The 20,458-nt window shown below is 38.7% G+C and overlaps 1 protein-coding gene across 1 annotated transcript in view; it reads right to left on the reverse strand.

The window, feature by feature from the left end:
- GMDS (GDP-mannose 4,6-dehydratase) overlaps positions 1–20,458 on the reverse strand; it is a 364,296-nt gene that overhangs the window by 249,977 nt on the left and 93,861 nt on the right. The window contains exons 5-6 of the mRNA XM_009885270.1: positions 11,035–11,227; positions 10,101–10,205 (exon numbers count right to left, since the gene is read on the reverse strand). Of these exons, the coding sequence (XP_009883572.1) occupies positions 10,101–10,205; positions 11,035–11,227 (298 nt within the window). The remainder of the gene's footprint in view (positions 1–10,100; positions 10,206–11,034; positions 11,228–20,458) is intronic.

The following is a 20,458-nucleotide window of genomic DNA, read 5'->3' on the forward strand; positions in this document are numbered from 1 at the left end:
GCTGAAAAACACGTTTTAAAATTAGGAGTTACTGGCCTGATTTTCAATGACAGATGCATGCAGTACTTATGTGAGCAAACTGCACAGAAAAAAAAAAGAGTATTTGCAAACTCAAATGCTGGTATTGGATCATATGACAGGATTGGCTTTGCTTAAGATTTGATGGCATAAATGCTTAAAATGAAGTATATCACTGGTACCATCCCTAACCAACAAAGTACGTAAGACCAAGGATTATTTTCAATTTATTCAGTTTTCAAGAATTATATACAATTTGGGAAGTTTAAGAACTGTTGCTGATCTTTGAAGGCGCACAATGTCTGCATTCATCTTGAAGAAGAGCAATACTGGTAACAAAAGATCTTGTGTTCTTTTTTACAGTCTGCAGCAAACAGAAACTCAGAGTAAGTGAGAGTGCATAGCATACCAGGCAACTCGAGTATCCCTAATAGATGCACACATGCTTACCAGTGACTCAGAATATGGGCATGAGGTGGGGCTGAGAAGAGAAAGGTGTCAAAACAGCAGGCACAAAGAAGATTTATAAATTAAAAGCAATCGTTTGAAAAAAATATAAAAGAAATGTAAAGTAAAAAGTTTCTGTGTGTTATTGAGAGTTTTCTCAGGTCATCTGGATTTCTTTTAAGTCTAAAATGAGCTTTGAATTTTCCAGATTCGCTCTGCTGAGACTTGGAATTATTAAAGGATTTTATTTTAAAGTTTCTGGCAAATATTCTCAATTTGCCTATTGATGGATATTGATGCAATGAATAAACACCTTCAATCCCTCTTAATGTAATTTTTTTAATATAAATGAGGAAAAAAAAAAACCCAGGATGTCAACTGGAGGTGTGAGTTGCTTTGCTGGACAATTCTTTTACTACTTGTAAATCTATTCACATTTAATGTCATGAAATTAAGCTCTCACCATCAAAAATAAAACTCCATCAACGTTCCTGCAGCATTTCTATAGCAGTGGTTCTCAAACTTATATGACCTAGGGCAAAAATTAAGAGAAAACATGATATTGTATTCTCTCTGTTGGCTTAGTTTTAATTTGTTTTCCCATACCAAAGAGTAATCCTGAGGGGTTTCATGGGAAACCTGCTAACTGTGACCCTGCTAACTGTGATAGCTTTGTTTTAACAGCTATCATTCTGTAGGGATGAGATACAATACCGATCAAAATATGCAACTGATATTGCAACACCTAAATAGCATGTGGTATCAGGTTTAATTACCATAAATGCTTGTAAAGTGTTTGAGAATACTCATGCTTTTGGCCATAGCTTCCATTTGCCAATTGGTGCCTAACAATTAAGCAGAACGTATAATTAAATTTTAAGTGTCTATGAAAGGCAAATCAAATCCTCGAAAAGGAAATATTTTATCATGATTGGCAAGGTGTACACTCATCAACAGTGTGGAAAACATATAATTGATATTATATTTTGCTAAAAGTCCTTGTAACAGAGGTTAAAATCTGCTCAAAAATACTTGCAGTTAGATGAACAAGACTGACACAAATTAGCAGTCTGTCCCGCTGTTGAGGTTTTCAGCTATTTCAAAGTGACATAGGTTATGTTTATAAACATAAGACTTTAATGCACCCCCAAAAAGTACATAATGCATTTAATGGTCTGAAATCAAACTAACTACATACATTCAGCATTTGTCTGTGTGGTTTTGCTTCATATTTTTAGACACACCTTCCTGGGAACTTTCAGTAAGGACTTAATGCAATCAAGGCAGAAAAAAGATTTGTTCCTAAGTTCAAACCAAGCTCTGACCAAACGCTCTGGCCCTAACCTTCTCTCTGACCTCAGATAAAGTAGCTTACCTTCCTATGACACCACTATAAAATCCTACTAGATGATGAATCTTATCAGAGGTGACATCTGATTACATTGCATTTCTCATTTATTTGCTTTCAATGAACCCTGAAGACTTTATTGAAGAATAATCAGTTGACATTTCCTTCTGCAGTATTTTTTGAGCTGCTAATGGTGGAACTGTTTTCTGGTGAATTACAGTCTCTCTTGTTCAGTTTCCCATATCTTAAATGATTGTGTGGGTTAATTTCAAATAACTTACTCAGAACAACATGCACTTTCAATGGATCCACTGTTAATTTTTTTTTTTTTTTAAATATGCCAGACAAAGTAAGTAGAGTTCTAATGAGAGGGAATTTTCAGCCTTTGGGAGAGCAATTTTAAGGAAAATAGGATGCACACTGCTGAGAAAATGTCTCAGATACTAAGATGGGCCTGGTAAGTGAGGCAGTCACAGCATCGTTGCAGCATGCGTGTCCCTGGCCACTGCCAGGGAGTAACAATAATGGTTGTTACTTCATATTTCCAGGGGGACACTGGCGTCATGGATGTTGGGTTACGTGCTAGGAAGCAGATAAAGCAGAATTACACTAGTATATCTCATGAGAACTGTATATATTTGAGAGAATTTATGCAAACAATGATAGTGAGACACAAGTCCTCAGAAGTTTAGGAAATAATTAGCACGATAACAATTAATAAAATACTAAACATTCATTACTTACAGAATATAAACAATGTAAGATCGATTAATTTATGCAGCCTAACTTTTGCAATAATGATGCAAGCTTTGCTCGTTCTGTGATTCTTTTCCATTGTTGCCTCTGACTATGTCAGAAAGACAGTGACATTATTTAAATTTGAGGGGGAAACGCAGGAGGAAATCTGAGCGAATCACAACAGAATGAAATAACGAGGCAGATGCAACTGCAAGAAAAAAAACCCAAATGACAAAACCAAAAATTACAGAAGTGGTTGACTGTGGCTGAGTCTCCACATGTGGGGAAACTGTGTCCTGCAGTATGTCCTCTTGTCCCAGACTCTGGCTACACCTGGGCTATCACTTAACCGTGCACTGAAATCAGGTGTTACTCCCCGGCTCCTGAGGTCTGAGATGACTCTGTATCTATACCATCTCCTATACTCTCCCCTAATGATCCAGCAAGGGCAATGGAATATTTGGGTTAAATGGGCTTCTGGCTGAAGCCACTATGGCAGTTCTGTTCTGACCTTCTGCAAACTCCACATTCACTTTAAGCTAGTTTGTAAAATGCGAGACATAAGCCTCCTAATTCTTGCCTGTGTTTCACATCATGTTCTCATTTATACATATGCAAAAAAGCAGAACGGTCACCTTTTCCATTGTGTTTTGCCCAAGGATAAATAAATGTAACAAAGGGGAAAAAAACAGGGAAATAGGCAGCTAAACCACATTATTTCTAAAAACCTTACAACAGGTTTATGCATTAATGAAGCCATAAGAACACTACAGGTGAGATACATGCTCTGACCACTCCATTTCCCATTGCTGACTTCCATATCTTCCATAACATTTTATTTCAAAGTTTTGGGCTGATATTTCATTAGAGAAAAAAAGTCTGAAAATTCATAGTTTAAGAAACTAACACTGATATCTGCTAATATAACTTGAGAAATGTTAAGAATTACATGGTAAGGTTTTCTAAATTTAGTACTTTTGACATTTTGTAAGTTGTGTGGATGCCCTGCTTTTTTTTTTTATTATTAAAAAAAGTTGAAATCAATCATGGAAAACAGCAAAAACTACTTTCTTCTCAATGTGGTATAAGCCACAAGGGAGCACATGATTTAATGACAAGAAGATGCCTCTGATAAGATAATAATTTGCTCAAGGAGAGATCTGGGTTGCGAATGCAGCTGTTCCAAAAATCTAAACCCACAGGCAAGAAATTACTTAGTTTTTGTACGAGCTATATCCATAACTACTTAGATAAACTGATGACAGACCCCAGAAAAGTGCATCAGACAGAGAAGTATAGAATCAAGGCTACTTTGAGATTGAAAAGAAAAAAATTTAAGAGACCATAAGGACTCCAACAAATTATCATTGTGAAGACGGAATCAAATATATTTCAGTAATTAGACTGTTCAACACAGCATCTTCCTTCATCAGTGACTCATTTGAGAAAAGTATCTCTCTCTATCCTGATTCAGTTCATGTATACGATTGTTTTGTTCCCATATGTGACAAATTCCATGCCTCTCAGCTGGACTACCTGGATGCCCATAGCTAAGGGCATGCAGAAATGTTCTCAGCCTCCGACTCTTATTTCAGAAGTCTGGCACTGCTTTTAAAACACAAGCCCACTCTTATTTTGTTGTGATCACATTGTGTTTGTGTATCAGTATTGGCTAGTACTAGGAAAGTGACACCAGGACTCAAGATTAAGATGACTTGTTAGCAACATAAAAATCAGGCAAAAATCTCCATATATTGTGATGTCCTCTGATTTGTACTATCTAGTTAGTCAGGTTCAACATCAGCAGAATTAATTGAATTCACTCGTTTCGGAAGGTCAGATCTTTTTCACAGGAAAACGCATACTTAGGTAAAATAGCAGAGAGCCGCTACCTGCAATTCTCTATTAATACAGTCAATATTTCTGCAAATCCATCTGTACAAGTAGACCCCAATGCCCACACTTATCCCTGCTGACGTTTCACTGCATATGTAGATAAGAAAACACCTGCATGGATCACTTAGCAGGATCGGTCTCACAGCAGGGAGAAAAAGCCAGTAAGAATGCATGTCTTCAGGACACTGCATGCTTTCCCTGTTGAAACACGCAAACTAAAAAGCATGAAACGATCTTGGCTTCTATATAGCACACAACTGTCTGAGTAACTCCTTCTACACTGGCCATGGTACCTTGCCATCAAGTTTTCAATGTGCTAGGCAGACGATCCCTGATGATACTAGCCAGCCTGCATTCTTCTCATCCAACAAGGAGTCGGCAAGACAGAAGCAACGCTCTGCTGCCTTCTGCTATTCAGATGTACTTGTGGGTCGGGAAATTTTGTGCTAAATGAAAGAGCCATAGCTCTGCGCTGAAAATTTTTTACACACTTGTGTCTGTCACAGGCCTAAACTTACAAAATGATAACCAGCAAAAGCCCTTAGTATTTCCAATGCTATTAGGTTGATCGAGCTCCTCTTGCACAGAACGTGTGTAAGGAGACTAGCAATTAGTGTCCTCAACTAAAGAAATGAGAAAGGAAAATCTGGCAGATGTTGGCTACATCTCTTTATAGGACATGCAGAAGAGCAGCTGTTACCGTAGGGATTGTAGGGATTTCTTGTGAAAGTCGGTAGCAGATGTCACCATCTGCTTCTGCCCTTTCAATGAAATAGAGGCAAAAGGGAGACTGAAAGCTTGTTAAAAAAAAAAAAAAAAAAGTAACAACAAAACCCATAAATTCAAAAGATATCCAAACATATTTACAGCGAGTGGGGGAACCCCTTACCCCCTCCCTCCTGGCAAAACTGTGATCCAGATGCACAATAAAAGCAAAGAACACTCCCTGTTCTCTTTAAATCATGATTTCTTTTCTTTTTAATCTTACTACGTGTACTTTGACAACCTTCAGCCTGCAATCTAACACCTAGCCATTTCCTCCCCGGCTGAAAGAGATCACAGAAATGAGCAGTTGTATCCTTTCCCTCTGGCTATACAGCAATGGTCTGATGACAACTGCTTTACCAGGGTTGGTATCAGACAAACAAAAATTCCCTACTGAATGATCTACACAATGATGTCATGTGTGGAGGCAAAGTATTTATTACTTAGGGAAAAAAAAAAACCCACCAACAAAAACCAAACAAAACTTCTGTTGCATTGTGTCAGGAAACATGCTGTACAAGTTTGTACATCTTGGCAGATAAAGATCAGATGAGGCAAGCAATGAAGTGGTTAACCAAATCAGAAAGTTATCTCAGACATCCAAAGGCACATCTTGTAAACCTGAGAAAACTCCTTACACAGAACTGAGGAGAAAAAAAGGGCTTGTCTGGGAAGAAACAAATGACACTGTCAACAAGTAGTTTGCTTTCTCACTAAGAAAAGAAGGTATTAGCGAGATCCGGAGTCCAACAAAAGAATAGGAATCTTTCCAATGGGGTAAAAAGGCTTGGATCGAGCCCCAGCTTTCCTAAAAACTAGACTTGCTGATTGCATCACTCTTCCACTGTCAAAACCGTCATCTCACTGAACTGAAATACCTTTCCAGTATTGCTATAGGGCAGACATTTCCACACTGGTAATACTGGGAGCCACATTCAACCACCACCAGTAACTTGCCTGCCACCATCTCCCCTATTTGGTATGCCATAATGTTGTCTTGAAAAGAAAAAAAAAAAGAAAAAGAAAAAAGATGCAGCATTCTGGAAAAGGTTTTCAAGTTTTCTTTTGTTTCTTCATTTTTGGAAACAGAGGCTGCCCTGTAGCTTACTACTACTGTAGAGAGCATTTTGCTTTCCAGCTAGTGTCAAATTTAGACAATAAATAAGCTTCAGAAATGGAAGATCACGTCCTCCTTTGGCATTGCCATACATCAGGAAACACTTGAGCTATACCTGGATAAAAAGTGATGAAAGTAACTGAAGAAACCAGCATTAGCAAGGTATACTGCTAATACAGGTCTTTTCCCGAAAGCAAGAAAATTGTGCTTATCTTACATTACCAGACCATCACTGGAAGTATTATGCCAGACCCTCAGCTGGCATAAATCAACATGACCCTATTCACATCAGTGCAGCTGTGTTGATTTATGTGAGCTGAAAAGTATGTACTGGTTAAAAAGTGACTATTTCATCTTATAAAACTATAAAAGTGACTAAGAAATGAAAAGTAGTAGAGTATAATACAAAGAAAAAATTAGAAAGTACTACAAAAAGGCTCAAAGTAGATGTATATTTTATTAAGATTAGTCAAACATAGCCACTCATTTATTCCATATGAGATTTTAGATAATATCCTCTGTTGTTACACACACATATATCTCTGGAGTATCAACACAAGTATTTGTGCAACTTAATAATGCTGTACTGTTCCCAAATTAAGACGTAAGGCTCAGACAGTAGGTTCAACCAACCTGGAATTTATCACTGGTGGTTTTTTTAAAGTCACTGTGGCTGTCAGAACATGAAACATCAGACTTAAAAGCAAGCCCACACAGCGAACTTAAGTGTTCAGAATTGCAGTATGGTGTCACATCTTAAGAACTACTCCTGTTACAGCCTTTCTCTTAGAGAGCAAGATAAAAGTAGAAAATCAAATTATCTTCTCAAAGCCAGCACTTCTCTCAAGGCTTGGTAATTTTGAGAAATAGGAAACCTCTCATATTAGACTTAAGCACTCTTTACCCTTATGAACCCTCTGTAGACTTCCCTATTATGATACAGGCTACATGAGATTAGCTACTGGTGCCACTTTCTGAGTTAAAACCGGGAAGGCTAAGGAGAAGAATTGGTATTCTGAAATAAGAGGTGTATATTCCTGAATTCCTTTCTCAGGGAAGCAGCTCTTGAGTGCATCACTGCCCCAGCAGTATAATATCTGAACACCATATGAAGAGACATCACGAAGCAAACTCTACAATTGTCTGTTCAGTTCAGCCTCAGTGACCAGCTGCTAACAGCCACTTGGCAGACAACTGCTGTTCATCACCCTTCACCACGGGTACTGGCACTTCAAATACAAATGCTCTGTTCCATCACAGTCCACAATGCGGGCTGCCAGGTACCAAAAATGCATTCTGTTCATCCTTGCTATTGCCTTACAGTGTAACATACCTCATGGATCCCTGCCAACAAGAAATAGGAGGATTTGTCTCTTCACAGTCTTTCCCTATAAATACATCCAGTCTAGGAAGCTTACAGAAATTTTCGGAAGTACCATTAACACTTCAGATAAGGGGAAAAAACATGCACTATCTGCCTGGACGGATCAACTCTGCACCTCAGCAAGAGGCGCTGTCACAACCTTCTGCTCCCCCGGCATTAGTTTTTTGTGGACAAGGTGCACTTAGTATCACCATCGATGGGATGCTGTATTTGATCAATTCAGTGTAACACTAAACCAACTGGAATAATGTCATGTAATATTGGAATATAATATGTATTGGTTTATTTAGGTATTCCCAGTTTCTTAAATCAGTAGAATAAAACAAAAAAGGCCAAACCATAAGGCATTTTAAAACTTCCATGTATATTACCATCTCTGCACAGGAATTAGAAATCTCAGTTAAATCCTCTTTTCCTCCCAAAGTGCCTTTGCAGTCTTCAAAAACATTAGGAAAGTGATGAATGGCCATTAAGAAACAACCTCAAAACTACTTTTCTACCATTTTCTTCTCTTAAATTTTCAGACTTTCCCCCATAAAACACTAAGCGAATGACAGTGGGCTGTGGTTACAGTTGCTTTCGTGGCATGTACTCCTAGCCAGGCAAACGGAGCCAACCAAAAGCAGTGGGCTGTGTTTACAGTTGCTTTCGTGGCATGTACTAGCCAGGCAAACGGAGCCAACCAAAACCATTTCTAAGACAAGACTGCCTGGCATAAGGGGCTTAAAAGTGCACCCAGCACATCCACACAACCAAAAGCACAGCCTGAGCCTTCAAAGCAGAGGCTTGGGTTCTCCACAGGGACACTAAGTGTGTTGAAAAGAGGCTTCGGATTGGCAGCTCCATTGCAGCAGTGTCAAAGCTGGAACAAATGTCAGAGGGATCAAAATAGCAAAGAGCACTGAAGTTTTCCTCTTTCAAAATGGCACGAGCCTATAGAGAAGCAGCACAAATGGTAAATGTGTTCCTATAATTTCCATCTCATCCTGTCGCTCCTTAGTGTTATTAGAAAACATGCCAAGCTAATATTTGTCATTGCACATTCCCTCATTCTTTACGTTGGTCAGAATGTTTTAATTGCATAATGATAACTCAGAGCAATTTGGACATCAGTTTACAGTGCACCAAGACTACATTGCCGTGAACTGTTTAAAAGAAAGCGAAGTATTAGGGCTTCTAAATGAAACAATCTAGTGAATTTGATCATTGTTTAATTTTGAACTTGTACTGTCTGCTCCAGTGAAGTGATGCACCAGCTTCTACCACCAAGTATTTGATGCACCACTTACTGTAAATGCTGCCTACCCAGTGTACTACGAGGTTTCGCAGCTGTGACTCCCAAAGACTGAAACTGATATTTAAATCCTATTGACAGCTACTCCTTTTTTATCTTTTTTTTTCTTTTTTTTTTTCTTTAGCAGAGTTGCAATTACAGTTTATTTTCTATTTGTAAGTATGATTAAAATTATTATATTTTGTGCCAGGCTATAATTTATATAATTGCATTCCTGTAAAACTTGAATTTATTTTTCATTTAGAAAGAGACCACAATAAAAGGCTTCTGCATGAGAATCCAGTTTTCTGTATTAATTTAAAATTTAATTTTAAAGTGTTTTCTACAGTCGCAGTACTTTAAGGGCAGAGGAGAACTGTCATTGTATAAGAGACTTTTAATCAACCGTGGACTCTTACTCAAACTAAATACCAGTATTAATTGTTCATAAAGTACTGAAGTAAAGAAAAGGGATGATTAAGTGGTATTTAAGCTGCATTGCTATTAAGGATTAAACAGAAAGGCATTTTAGAGCCATGTGTTAAAAGCCATCTTGTCAGAAGGTATGGGCCATAATCCACAAATTTTTCAAAATACACCAGGCTGTACTCATTAGTCTTATGAATTTAGAGGGTCTGTTATTTCTGCCTCTTAATTTGACATTTATATGCAAATAAAAATCTTGCATACAAGCCATACATGAAATTGCATCTGTTATGCAGTTGCTCACCTAAATGTTTAGAAAACCTGCCTTTTAATGTGTCGCTTTAACATTTTATCCTTAACTTATTATCAGGGGGGAAATAAAACTCAGGGATGTTACGATGTTATTGCAGTTTCTTGAGAGCACTGACACACCAAATCAGATACACAAACCTGCCTTTGGCATCAGAAGGCTACAAAATGGAATATGATGCTTGAAAGGGAAAGCTGCTAATCTCCAGGCTCTGGGACTGCCAGGAGGGCTGCATTAAATGCCACAAGCAGGTTACAGGTCACAACACCCTCCCTACAGAATTTTGGCAAACTGAAATGAAACCTGTGGATGCATTGCATACGTCTGACCGGAAAGACGAAACAAAGTTGGGAACAGTTTTACATGGATTTTTCTAACCTCTCCTGGGGCTTTCGTGATTGAAGAGGATGCCGTTCACAGCAAAAAGATTGTAGGCCTCTCTGAAGTTCACCACAATCCAGTAGGCATACAGTTTTGCTGCCCCTAAAAAGTAATTTTAAAGCGTTATATATATCCGCTCTGCCCATACACAGCTCAGAGACACACATACACATCTCTCTCATATGCAGGGTAAGTCCACGTTTCCACAGCGGAGAGCATTAGAATTTGATTCATTCCTTGTATGTGTCACATTTCACATGGAAAATACATCCAGCAGCTGAACGGGAAAATACTCCTTTTCCGTGCAGCCTGAACTGGCCAGGAAGTGTTAGGGCACTTTCTCACTTGTTTTCTTATGCACACTCAAGCATAGCACTTTTCCTTTTACTATATAATTAACACAGCCAGAGCGTGTGAAATATGCCACTGTAGTGACCTCTGCTAATAAAAAAAAATTACTTTGGAGGAATAAAAGTGAAAATCTGGTGCCTTAGCACTCAAATGGATTTGAAACTTTATCACCAAAGGCCTCCATGCACATTGCTTTAATAAGTGTTTCAAATTTCATGCGAGTTCATGAAGGAAGAAGCGAGCTCTTGGGAGTTTTTCATTTAGGCAACAAAAAATATGAAACCTTATCACTTCAGTGGTCTCTCACAGCCCTTTGTGAAGGAAGAGCCTCCCTTCCCCTCACCCTCTACCTCTGAGCTGAATGAACACGGTCTTGTGAAGTGAGATGCTAGTTTCCAACCCCCGGGCAATAGCAGCAAATACTTTTTATATAGTAATTCATAAAGGTATGCCTCTCAACATGTCTAGTCACTTTAGGTCTATCGTCATTCTAATCTCACACCCAAATGACTTCAGCCCTGAGACATGAGAAGGGAGAACAGACAGACAGACACTATACACAAGCATCAGCGGTCCTCACCGTAAGGCGATCTTGGGTAAAAAGGGGTGGTTTCCTTTTGCGGGATTTCTTGCACTTTTCCGAAAAGTTCACTGGTGGAGGCTTGGTAGAACTTCACAGAGTTGATAAGGCCACAAGTCTTAATAGCATCTAGGAGCCGTAAAGTGCCAACCCCATCAACATCAGCAGTATATTCTGCTAGGTCAAAAGAAATCTTGGGGAGAGAAAGAAATAAAACAACATAAATTTTACTAGGGGAACCAGAACATGCCGTGATCATGTACAACCAAAGCAATACATCACTTGTCACAAACCATCTAGACACTTTCGTACAGAGTAGATGCTCAGTTTACAAAAGTACCCTCAAAGGATTTCTTAGAATAAACAAGTACTTCCATAAATAGCAGAACCAAAAGACTGGTGTTCCCTGATCTCTCTCTCAGGATTATTTTCCCATGTGAAGTAAGGGGCAAGCCTTCCCACAGGCAGAAGCATTATCAGACTCTCTCTCATCTCCACAGCTGCCAATTTTCACAATATTCACTTGGGCTTAGTATCTTTGACACACTTGAATTTGGATAAAATTGTCCAAAGTATATTTAAAAAAAATACTAGGTTAGATGGACAGCATGACTACATAAACATTTATTAAAAAACCCCACAAACTTTAAATATAGTCCAAAGTTTTGCAATTTAAAGACACATCAAAATGGAGAGAAGACTAGAAATATCTGCTATCAAATGAGACATATGAGACTCCCAACCCCACCTGACTAACCAGAGCTGTGGCTTTCAAACGGAGGTTAGGGGGATGATGAAGCACGAGAGCAAATGGTGGAGGTATCCAAAAGAAACCAGCCACATTCTCCAGCCGACATATCCTTCAAGGTATGATAATGAACTCGTGTGCGCTGCTGGGCCAAGACTCTTCTTTCTTTTACCGCTCCAGTTGCTCTCAGTTATCTTTATGAAGAGTTTGATTGTGGCACTGGCCACAAGACATGCTTGAGTCGGTTACAGAGTGTATTAATAAATATATTAATTCTATTCCTTGCAGTTGCAAAAGAAAAATAAAAACTGGGAAAAGTAAGCTGAAGGTAAGAGATGTGTTGTGACCACCCCAGTCTGCAGGCAGGAGAAAATATGCTCGGACAGGAGTTCACTCTGCTTGCTTGATGGATATGGGCTGGTCGTTTGGATGTGCCAGCAGAACTCCTGGAGTCTGAAGAACTTTCTCCCACCAGTGCCCATCACAGAGACACATTCCTCCTTCCTTCTACATCCTCCCTCCAAACCATGCTTCTGTATGGAAATTTAAAAAAAATGTTTCCTGTTTATACTGCCAACATCATAAAAAAGGGAAGGGGAATGGACCTTTAGGGCAATCTCCTCCATCGCCCTGACCCAAGGAAGAACTACTCTACCAACGTCCCCTCTGACTGATGATCGACTTTCAAGAACGAGCTCTAGAGTGATGGCAATGTTACAGTTTCTTTATATGATCTAGGTTAGTGGTTAGTGCGACACTACCAAAGTCAGATAGCACAAATCTATGATCCCCCCTCCATGACTCTTCAGTGACAGGGTAACTACTAATGGAGTAGAGGGTAAATGACCATAGCTGGACAAGTTGAGCTATCACAGTGAAAACAGTGGGAAACTTGTCGCTTGCCAGGCATTTTTTCAGGCTCTCTGCAGATTCAGATAGGTAGACCTGTATTCATTTCTCCTGTTAAGCCACTTTTCCTAGTCAGTAATCACTAAAGGTTAAGGCTTATTTACACAGCAGATGAAATAAAAGTAAGTAGATTAATTTGAATTTGCACTTATGGTTAATTCAATACAGGTATGAAATAATCTAAGTTGTGTTACTGTGCTCCAAAATAAAAATGTTCTCACATATTTTTGATCTGAAATAGCTAATGCTATGAACAAAAACAAATTTTACTTTACTTTTTTTTTTTTTTAACCAAAGTGGAAAAAAAAAGAAACCTGATACTTTGGCTTGTTAACCTGGTATGACCCAGCTGAAATTGAGCACTGATCTACTGAGAAGTGCTGAGCATTTTTCGTTTTAATCCATTTGGCACAAAGATGACAGCCACTTAAGGTCACTCAGCTTTGCTGTCAGAGTAACTCTTGGGAAAACATCTTAATGAATAGATGATACTGTCAATAATGCACTAATGAACATAAATTAGTATATTTAGCATATGGCTAGCACCTTCACATATTCACAGTAACATCCTAGCTCTCTAAGTAAAAGCAAAACATTTACTAATTGTAGCAGAACCAGGAATTTACCTATATTAAGGTATTGTTCCCAACAAATAACCCGCTAAAAACATCACCCCAAAATGCAGATCTTTGCTTACATGTTCTGCCACAAGGGTAAATGTAACTGGGGTGGTCTTAAATCAGAGATCCCAGATTATAAAACCTCTTAAGCAGAGTGAGCAATGAGCCTGCGGCAGCGGTACCAGGGACTGCTCTCCTTGGCTGATGCAGAGACCAGTTTCACAAGAGATGCTTTTCCCCATTGCCTTATGAATGACCTCAATCTTCACCTAGAAAAATCACTCCCTGGGGTGTGAGGTAATTCTGCCTCCGCGCTGGCCGGGTCTGAGCGTCCCCGAGCAGAAACCGCCAGCTTTGTGCCTGTTTGGTGGTTTTGTAATGCGGACTATTGTTCACCAGGGACAAGACTCAGACCACTAAATCCATTTCATTTTGGAGCGCAGGTTAGACTAGAATGGCATTCATGAAAATAAAAAATGGTTTCATCCACTAAAACCTCCAACACCAAAACCACAGGATGGCTAAGACACTCTGTGCAGTGTAGAGGCATTAACCTTGCAAATACAGATAAATGCACACTGGATTTTAATTTTATTCTAATTCAAAGTTAACAATGTAAAGCAGTTTTATAAAATACTGGATTGATTAAGAAGTTACAAATGAATCAAGGCAGAGCAGCAAAAACTCCTGCGTTATCCATTACTGCATTATTTCCCTCTCCTTACACACGTTACTTTGTGCAAGACCAGCAGGAAGTCTGAAGTAAGAAGGATGTGCAGTAGAGAATTGATATGCTTGCACAACACAAAAAGGACCAGGGTCTGAGTTATAGAAACCAAATATTGAATCAGATTCAATAGATGTTACTCATAGAAATAATCTTGGCTGGTGCACTGAGCTCAGTGGCACTACCTGAGAGAGTAAAAACTTCATGGAAATAACTGTAAAGGCAGGTGTAGGAAGGCTAAAAACAAGCCATGCTTTCTGAAAGATTAAACATCCAGTAGAAAAAAAAGCTTAGGTGATGAGTTTAGATGAGAGTTTTCGAACAGTCTAATTTATAATAACTGTCTTAAGTGCCTGAATTAGGAAGCTCATCTCCCTGTACACCAGTAAAGATAGCGGTGAATCAGAGCAAAAAGCCTAATGGAGACGCTCTTGACCACGCTTTGGGGAAACTAATTACACACTAGTTTAACTTAGTTACCTAAGACAGATGCTCCATTCTAACCTCAAAAATCCAAAACTATCAGCTATTGTCAACTGTGTAAAGCAAGCCACGCAAATAACTTTTTTTGAAGACAACACCAGGAGCTTTTGTAATGACTGGAGTAGGGGAAAGAAGCATCTTTGCCTGGCAGAAACTTTAAACCTGAAAGCTTTCTCCAAGAGTATTGAAGGCATGGATCCAATACTTCTTTGCCCTCTTTGGACAGACTTTGTGACAAAAAATGTAACATACCAACAAAACAGAGATTGTCTACTTGGAATATGTTAGTCTGAGTGCTCTGGCACTCCCTTCCCATGTCGAATGGGGACAGCGTGCTTTTGGATTTGTCATTGTTGATCTCTGGAGATACTGTGAAGGCATACATTTAAGGTGTGTCTGTTTATTCCATTCAATAAGTAGTGATAGCAGTGTATTATTAGTAGTGGACACAACAACACGGAGACACTTAAATCCTTGGTTAAACATTCTTGACTTCCAGGTTTTCAGTCCTGAACACCTTGCAGAATTGGCTTAAAGAACATTAAAAAGGAAGCCTTAAGTACCTGGGACTTTTATATACTGAGTATATTCAATGCTGAATTCATCCCTAATATAGTATATTTCAAATATATTCTTGGGCAAGTACAAATTTCCACAGCAAGGCTTACACATAGGATGATAAATTTTTCTTGAGAAAAGCATGGTTTCATTAGTTGTGTCCTCTTATTCTAGGAATGTTGCGATACAAATATACGGAAACACATTATGTCTCTTCTTTCAAGCAGCTCCAAGAATGACAATGAGTTTTGTGAACTGGTTTCTACCTTTTGAATTTGAACTCTCCCCTGCCCCCTGCCATTTCTTTCTTTCTTTGTAATCACCAGATTCAATCTCTACAAGAGATTTGAATTTAATGGAGCAATGTTAAATATGATGTTTCCCAACTGATCATTCAAAACCAAGCTTAGCAAGGTCTTTAACAAGATTTAAAAGCTTACTGAAAACTATCTAAATGAGAACATATGGGTCTTAGCCTCCACAAGAACAAATTCCTATCACGTCTATGAGTACTGTATACAAGCCTGCAGACTTATGACCAATGCATTGTCAACAGTGGTGATATTCCGAAAATACCTATCAATTTAGCACACACTCAGGTTTGGCTTTGCGAGATACTTCTCTATTTTGCCATTTAGAACAATCCAACAGACAGGCTGCAATCATATTACCTATTAACTTTCAATCAAAAATAGCGCGTGTGCCCGCTAGCAGAATATGCTTCAATGCTCTACCAAAGGGATATAAATAACTATTTGAAATTTCATCTCCTTCTTACAGCCTTCTCGGTTTCAGAAGATGGGATTTCTGGAAGGCTGGTGTTATAAGAGGGAAGCTTATGTGAAGCCTCAGGAGGAAATAGGATAATATAAATGTAAATTATTATTCTTTCACTGTAAAAGCAAAGGTGGCTAACCTAACTATAACATTAAAATAAGCATCTTTGCTCTCTCGACGAAACTTACAGTAGATTCTTTAGATTTATCAGAGTACAAGATACATATCAGGTCTCTTTAAGCACTGAGAAAGGTTTACACCTGAGAAGCAAATCAGAAAGTGGAAAAACTGCTCAGAAATGTTTCAAATCTCACAAGTATCACAGCGGTTACTTTTTTGTATTCTTTAAAATCAATTCTGTTTGCTTTGAATATTCAGTGTGCCTTCCACTGCCAATAAAAACCACTGGGATCACTTATATCATCTCAGTAAACAAACTGCTCAACCCCTAGGAACAGGCATTTAAAGCAAAACATTCCAGTTGCTAAATCTAATACAGATTATGGGCCAAACATTCCTATAAAGTCCTAGCACACTGGGGAAAAAGATCCTAGGGATTTTAGGAAATATAAAGAATTTAGGGGATTTGGGGCGTGTCAAGGGGATAGGGAATAACTTATATGTATCTACAAAAATGTCAGGTAACCTACAAGAAGAATATGACAATTCCTCTTCCCCCAATCCCTTAACTCATAAGGAATGCTTAACTCATTGCCCTCTCACCTAATGAAAGAAGTAGTTGAAAGATACCAAAATCCCCCAAACAACTATATTTTATTTTGTTATAGAGAAAAATAATCAATTCAATAGCTCTGAACTGCTTATTATTAAGCAACACTCTTAATATCTTAAAGCCCTATTCAACTTCTTAGCTAAATAGAAATTGACTAAAAAAAAAAACCAACTGGAATTTTAAATAAAAGGAATACGCCTTTTATAGATTTATCTTTTCATATTTCTTTCCCTGTTCTCTCATAAATACAACAGAAAAAATGAAGTGATCTGTATAAAATTAGAGTAATTTGACAACATGATTATACGCAGAGAATTAGCAAGAAAGAGTTTTGTAAGTGGAACCAGGAGTCAACATTTTTTCCTAAAATTCATGTTAACCCAAGCCATTCATAATACTGCTGTAGCAAAAGAGCTTGGATAACTTGAATTTTCAAGTTGCTCGTGGTGGAAAAGAATAAGCAATGCATCTGGCAAAAGACTCGCTTGTCCTGCCAGTGCTTATGTGGAGGTCCCCGTGGTTCACTTCCACCGCAGCTCTGTCACACTCTGTACTGCAGGCTGAGTGACCGCAGAGACTTCTTTAAGTGTTTAGAAGTTTGGTTTTGACATCAGCGGGCCAGTATTTCACCTTCACCCCTAAGTGAGAAGACTGAAACCAAAGTGCAAAACCAAGCTATTTGCTGTTTAGTGATCTTAAATGATCCTTCATGATCTTCATGTTCTATAACCTGCCATAAACCACAACAGACTCTGCTTCAGGGACCAGCTCAGTCTTACACAAGTAGTCCCAAAGGGGTTTTCATTACACGAAAAGAGAGGAGCTTGAATGCAAATCTGTTCATTGCCCCAAACACAGACACATGGCTTTGCACCCTCAAAAGGAGCACCAGTGAGGGGGGAAGCAGAGCTGAGTTCATTCATGGCTCCCCACTGTACATTTCTCCAAGTATATTGCCAGCTGGAAAATGAGGGGGTGGTGATGGGTAAGGAAGCAGCAGCCTCACAACAAAAGTGTACTTTTAAGTCTGAAAAGAAATTACTCAGGATAACAAGAGGAGCAAAAACACGCATCGCCTTTCACTATGTCCCCAAGGGTCAGGCACTGTAGAATCCAAAAGCAGCTACTAACTTTCACCTCCACAAGCACTAAAAAGTTCATGAACAGCTGAGTTATACTGCTATTGCACATATGAGGTGCAACGGGAGTGCTGCCAGACTCCCTGAAGTCCCCAGCTATCTTGCAGTTGAACTACCCTGCAGCAAAACCTTCCCTTCAGGGCAGCAAATTTCTTTGCACAGCTGAAATACACAAGGCTTAGGGGCAAGCAGCCCCTAACATACTCCACAGTGTATGTCCATATGGCAACTTCTGACGGTTGGCTTGAGTAATTTTTCCTTATAACTCTCCTCTTTAATTAATTTCAAGTTCTTGATGCAAACTCTGCACTAATCTTTAAAGAGATATAGCTTGGCATTATTAAAACAGGTTTTCTTTTGCCCTCTTATGAGTAAAAACTACTACTTGATTTTTGCTGAGGAAAAAAGAGAAAGAGAAAATCCAACACAAAGCAGAGAATAAGCATGGAGAAATACTCCCACAGTAGTTCAGGTTTTATGTTTATCAAACTACCAGAGGTTGATAGTTGGATTCATTATTCAGTTTCTTTAACTGGAACAGTGCCTCCGCGCTGTTCCCTGGCAAACCGCAGGTGAGGTTGTAAATCCAGCTCATCGCATTCACCTTTGCCTTCAAAGAAGCCTACTGGTACATGCCTGATCAGTTAAAAGGTATAAAAGAACCACCATTATTTTCTAAATTTTGATGCCACAATCCTTAAATTGGAATATCCATTCCCTTTGAAATCCATTCTAATAAAACAAAGTCTCCTACATGCTGTACAGTTGCCTTGGCTGCTGACTATTGATTGAAAGGTGTGGTTTGGAACCAATCTCCAAATAGAGGTAATTCGTAAATTGTTAATTTAACAGACTAGATTAAAAAAGAGTTGCCCAGACACAGATCAAAAGGCAATGGACACAAGTTGAAACATGAAAAATTACAATCAGATATTAGGAAAAAAAGGTTCACAACATGGGTAGTCTAACACTGAAACAGGTTGTGCAAAGAAGCTGTGGCATCCCCACCACTGGAGATACTCAAAACTCAATCTGACATAGCACTGAGCCACCTGCTGTGATCTGACTCTGCTCTATGGAAAGAGTTGGTCCAGATGACATTCAGAGTTTGTTCCCAAACTAAATTATTGCACAATTTTAAGATGACAGGGAGATGGGATTACAGAAGTGTGTTTCAAATGCTCAGACACATAGCACCATCCGATGAGTAGAAAGTGGATGTACAATGTGCAAGGATGAGGCCTGATCTTGTAGAAAATCAAAGATTTCTATGGAGGGAGTGGAGAGCTGTTCACAGCAACTTTTTGGGGGCACATAGTCCAACTTGCTATTCATCATATCTCCTCCACAGAAGAGCTTCAGATAGAGGAATGCTCAGATCTGATTGTAAAAAAATACCAAAGCGGAGGAGGAGAAGGAGGAGGGATATCACAGAACATGAGACTCAGTATGGCCATAAACCTTTGTCACAAAAATGTAACCTCCCCATTAGTTTTGCTTATCTTCTCATCCATTTGTTATTAATTTGATGGAACTGGGGAGTTGTCAGGGTTATGTGATGCAAGGGATTTATCTTGCAGAACAATCTCCAACCCACTGTTCAAAGTCTTTAGTTTCAAATTACAGAGATTAGAAAAGAAGCTTTTAAAAAAGAAGCATTGATTCTTTATTCGTTTTCAGCGTGATTTTGTTCAGGGATAGTTTCAACAATATACATGTTTACCCAAGTTTTTAAGTGCACAGCACATGCAGCAGAGTCAGGATGGGCTTCGATGTTTCAAACTTTGTAGCTTCAATGGCTTGTGACACTATAATACCCTAAAAGGTTTCTTACATACTGAAGTCCAGCTGTGTCAGAAGCTTTAAATGCTATTTAGTAGAAAGACAAAAAGGGGTAACTTGCAAAGTCACTAGAGAACATTCAAAGGGAGATGTAAAAAGATAGCCAATTCATTTTGCTTTATATGTACCAGGGGAATAGAGAGCTATGAATAAAATGCAGGCAGAGAAGGCAGTCACTTTGGAAGAAATAGCACCATTTTTACTCACTTTCACATGTAAAGAAATTAATTTAAAACATACAGGTTATTTAAAATTCTGACATGACAACCAGGTTACAGTATTATTTTTTTTTTTTACTTCTCATGCTTTTAAAAAAAGTTTTGTCCTTGATTCCTTGATGCTTTCAGAACATGTAGAAAGATGCTTTGCACAGAAGTGATAAAATCTTCATCACAAGCAAAAAGAAAGAAAAGAGAAACAAAACCCACGAAAAACAACAAACCTTTAACAACCTATGATTTTGACAGACTTTCAATGGATGGCAAGATGTACACTGAATTAAAGCAATAATCTATAATCGCACAGCTTTACTGACAACCAAGAGTATCTCCTCTCTTCCTTCCTAGCCAACAAGGCTGCAAAACATGACTTAACACAACGGACCCTCCCAAATGTTGATACATTTGTGTATCTTCTGTGTTGCCTAGAAGCTTACCCCAATGCTTTGCAAATGACTACCTTGCCCGACTCTCTTGTAACTCCTATTGATGCATAAGGTAAAATTTCACTGGTTTATGGGCCCTGCCAGAAGTCTTGCTTTTTCAACCAGAGTAAAATTACATCTGTTCAGCATTTATTATTTATCACTTAAGATCATTACTGCTCAGACTGCAATTCCACATGCCAAATGACATAGTTTCAGAAAACACAGGAGCAGCTCAAACAACT

Source organism: Charadrius vociferus, unplaced genomic scaffold (genome assembly GCF_000708025.1).
Source record: "Charadrius vociferus isolate BGI_N301 unplaced genomic scaffold, ASM70802v2 scaffold565, whole genome shotgun sequence".
NCBI lineage: Eukaryota > Metazoa > Chordata > Aves > Charadriiformes > Charadriidae > Charadrius > Charadrius vociferus.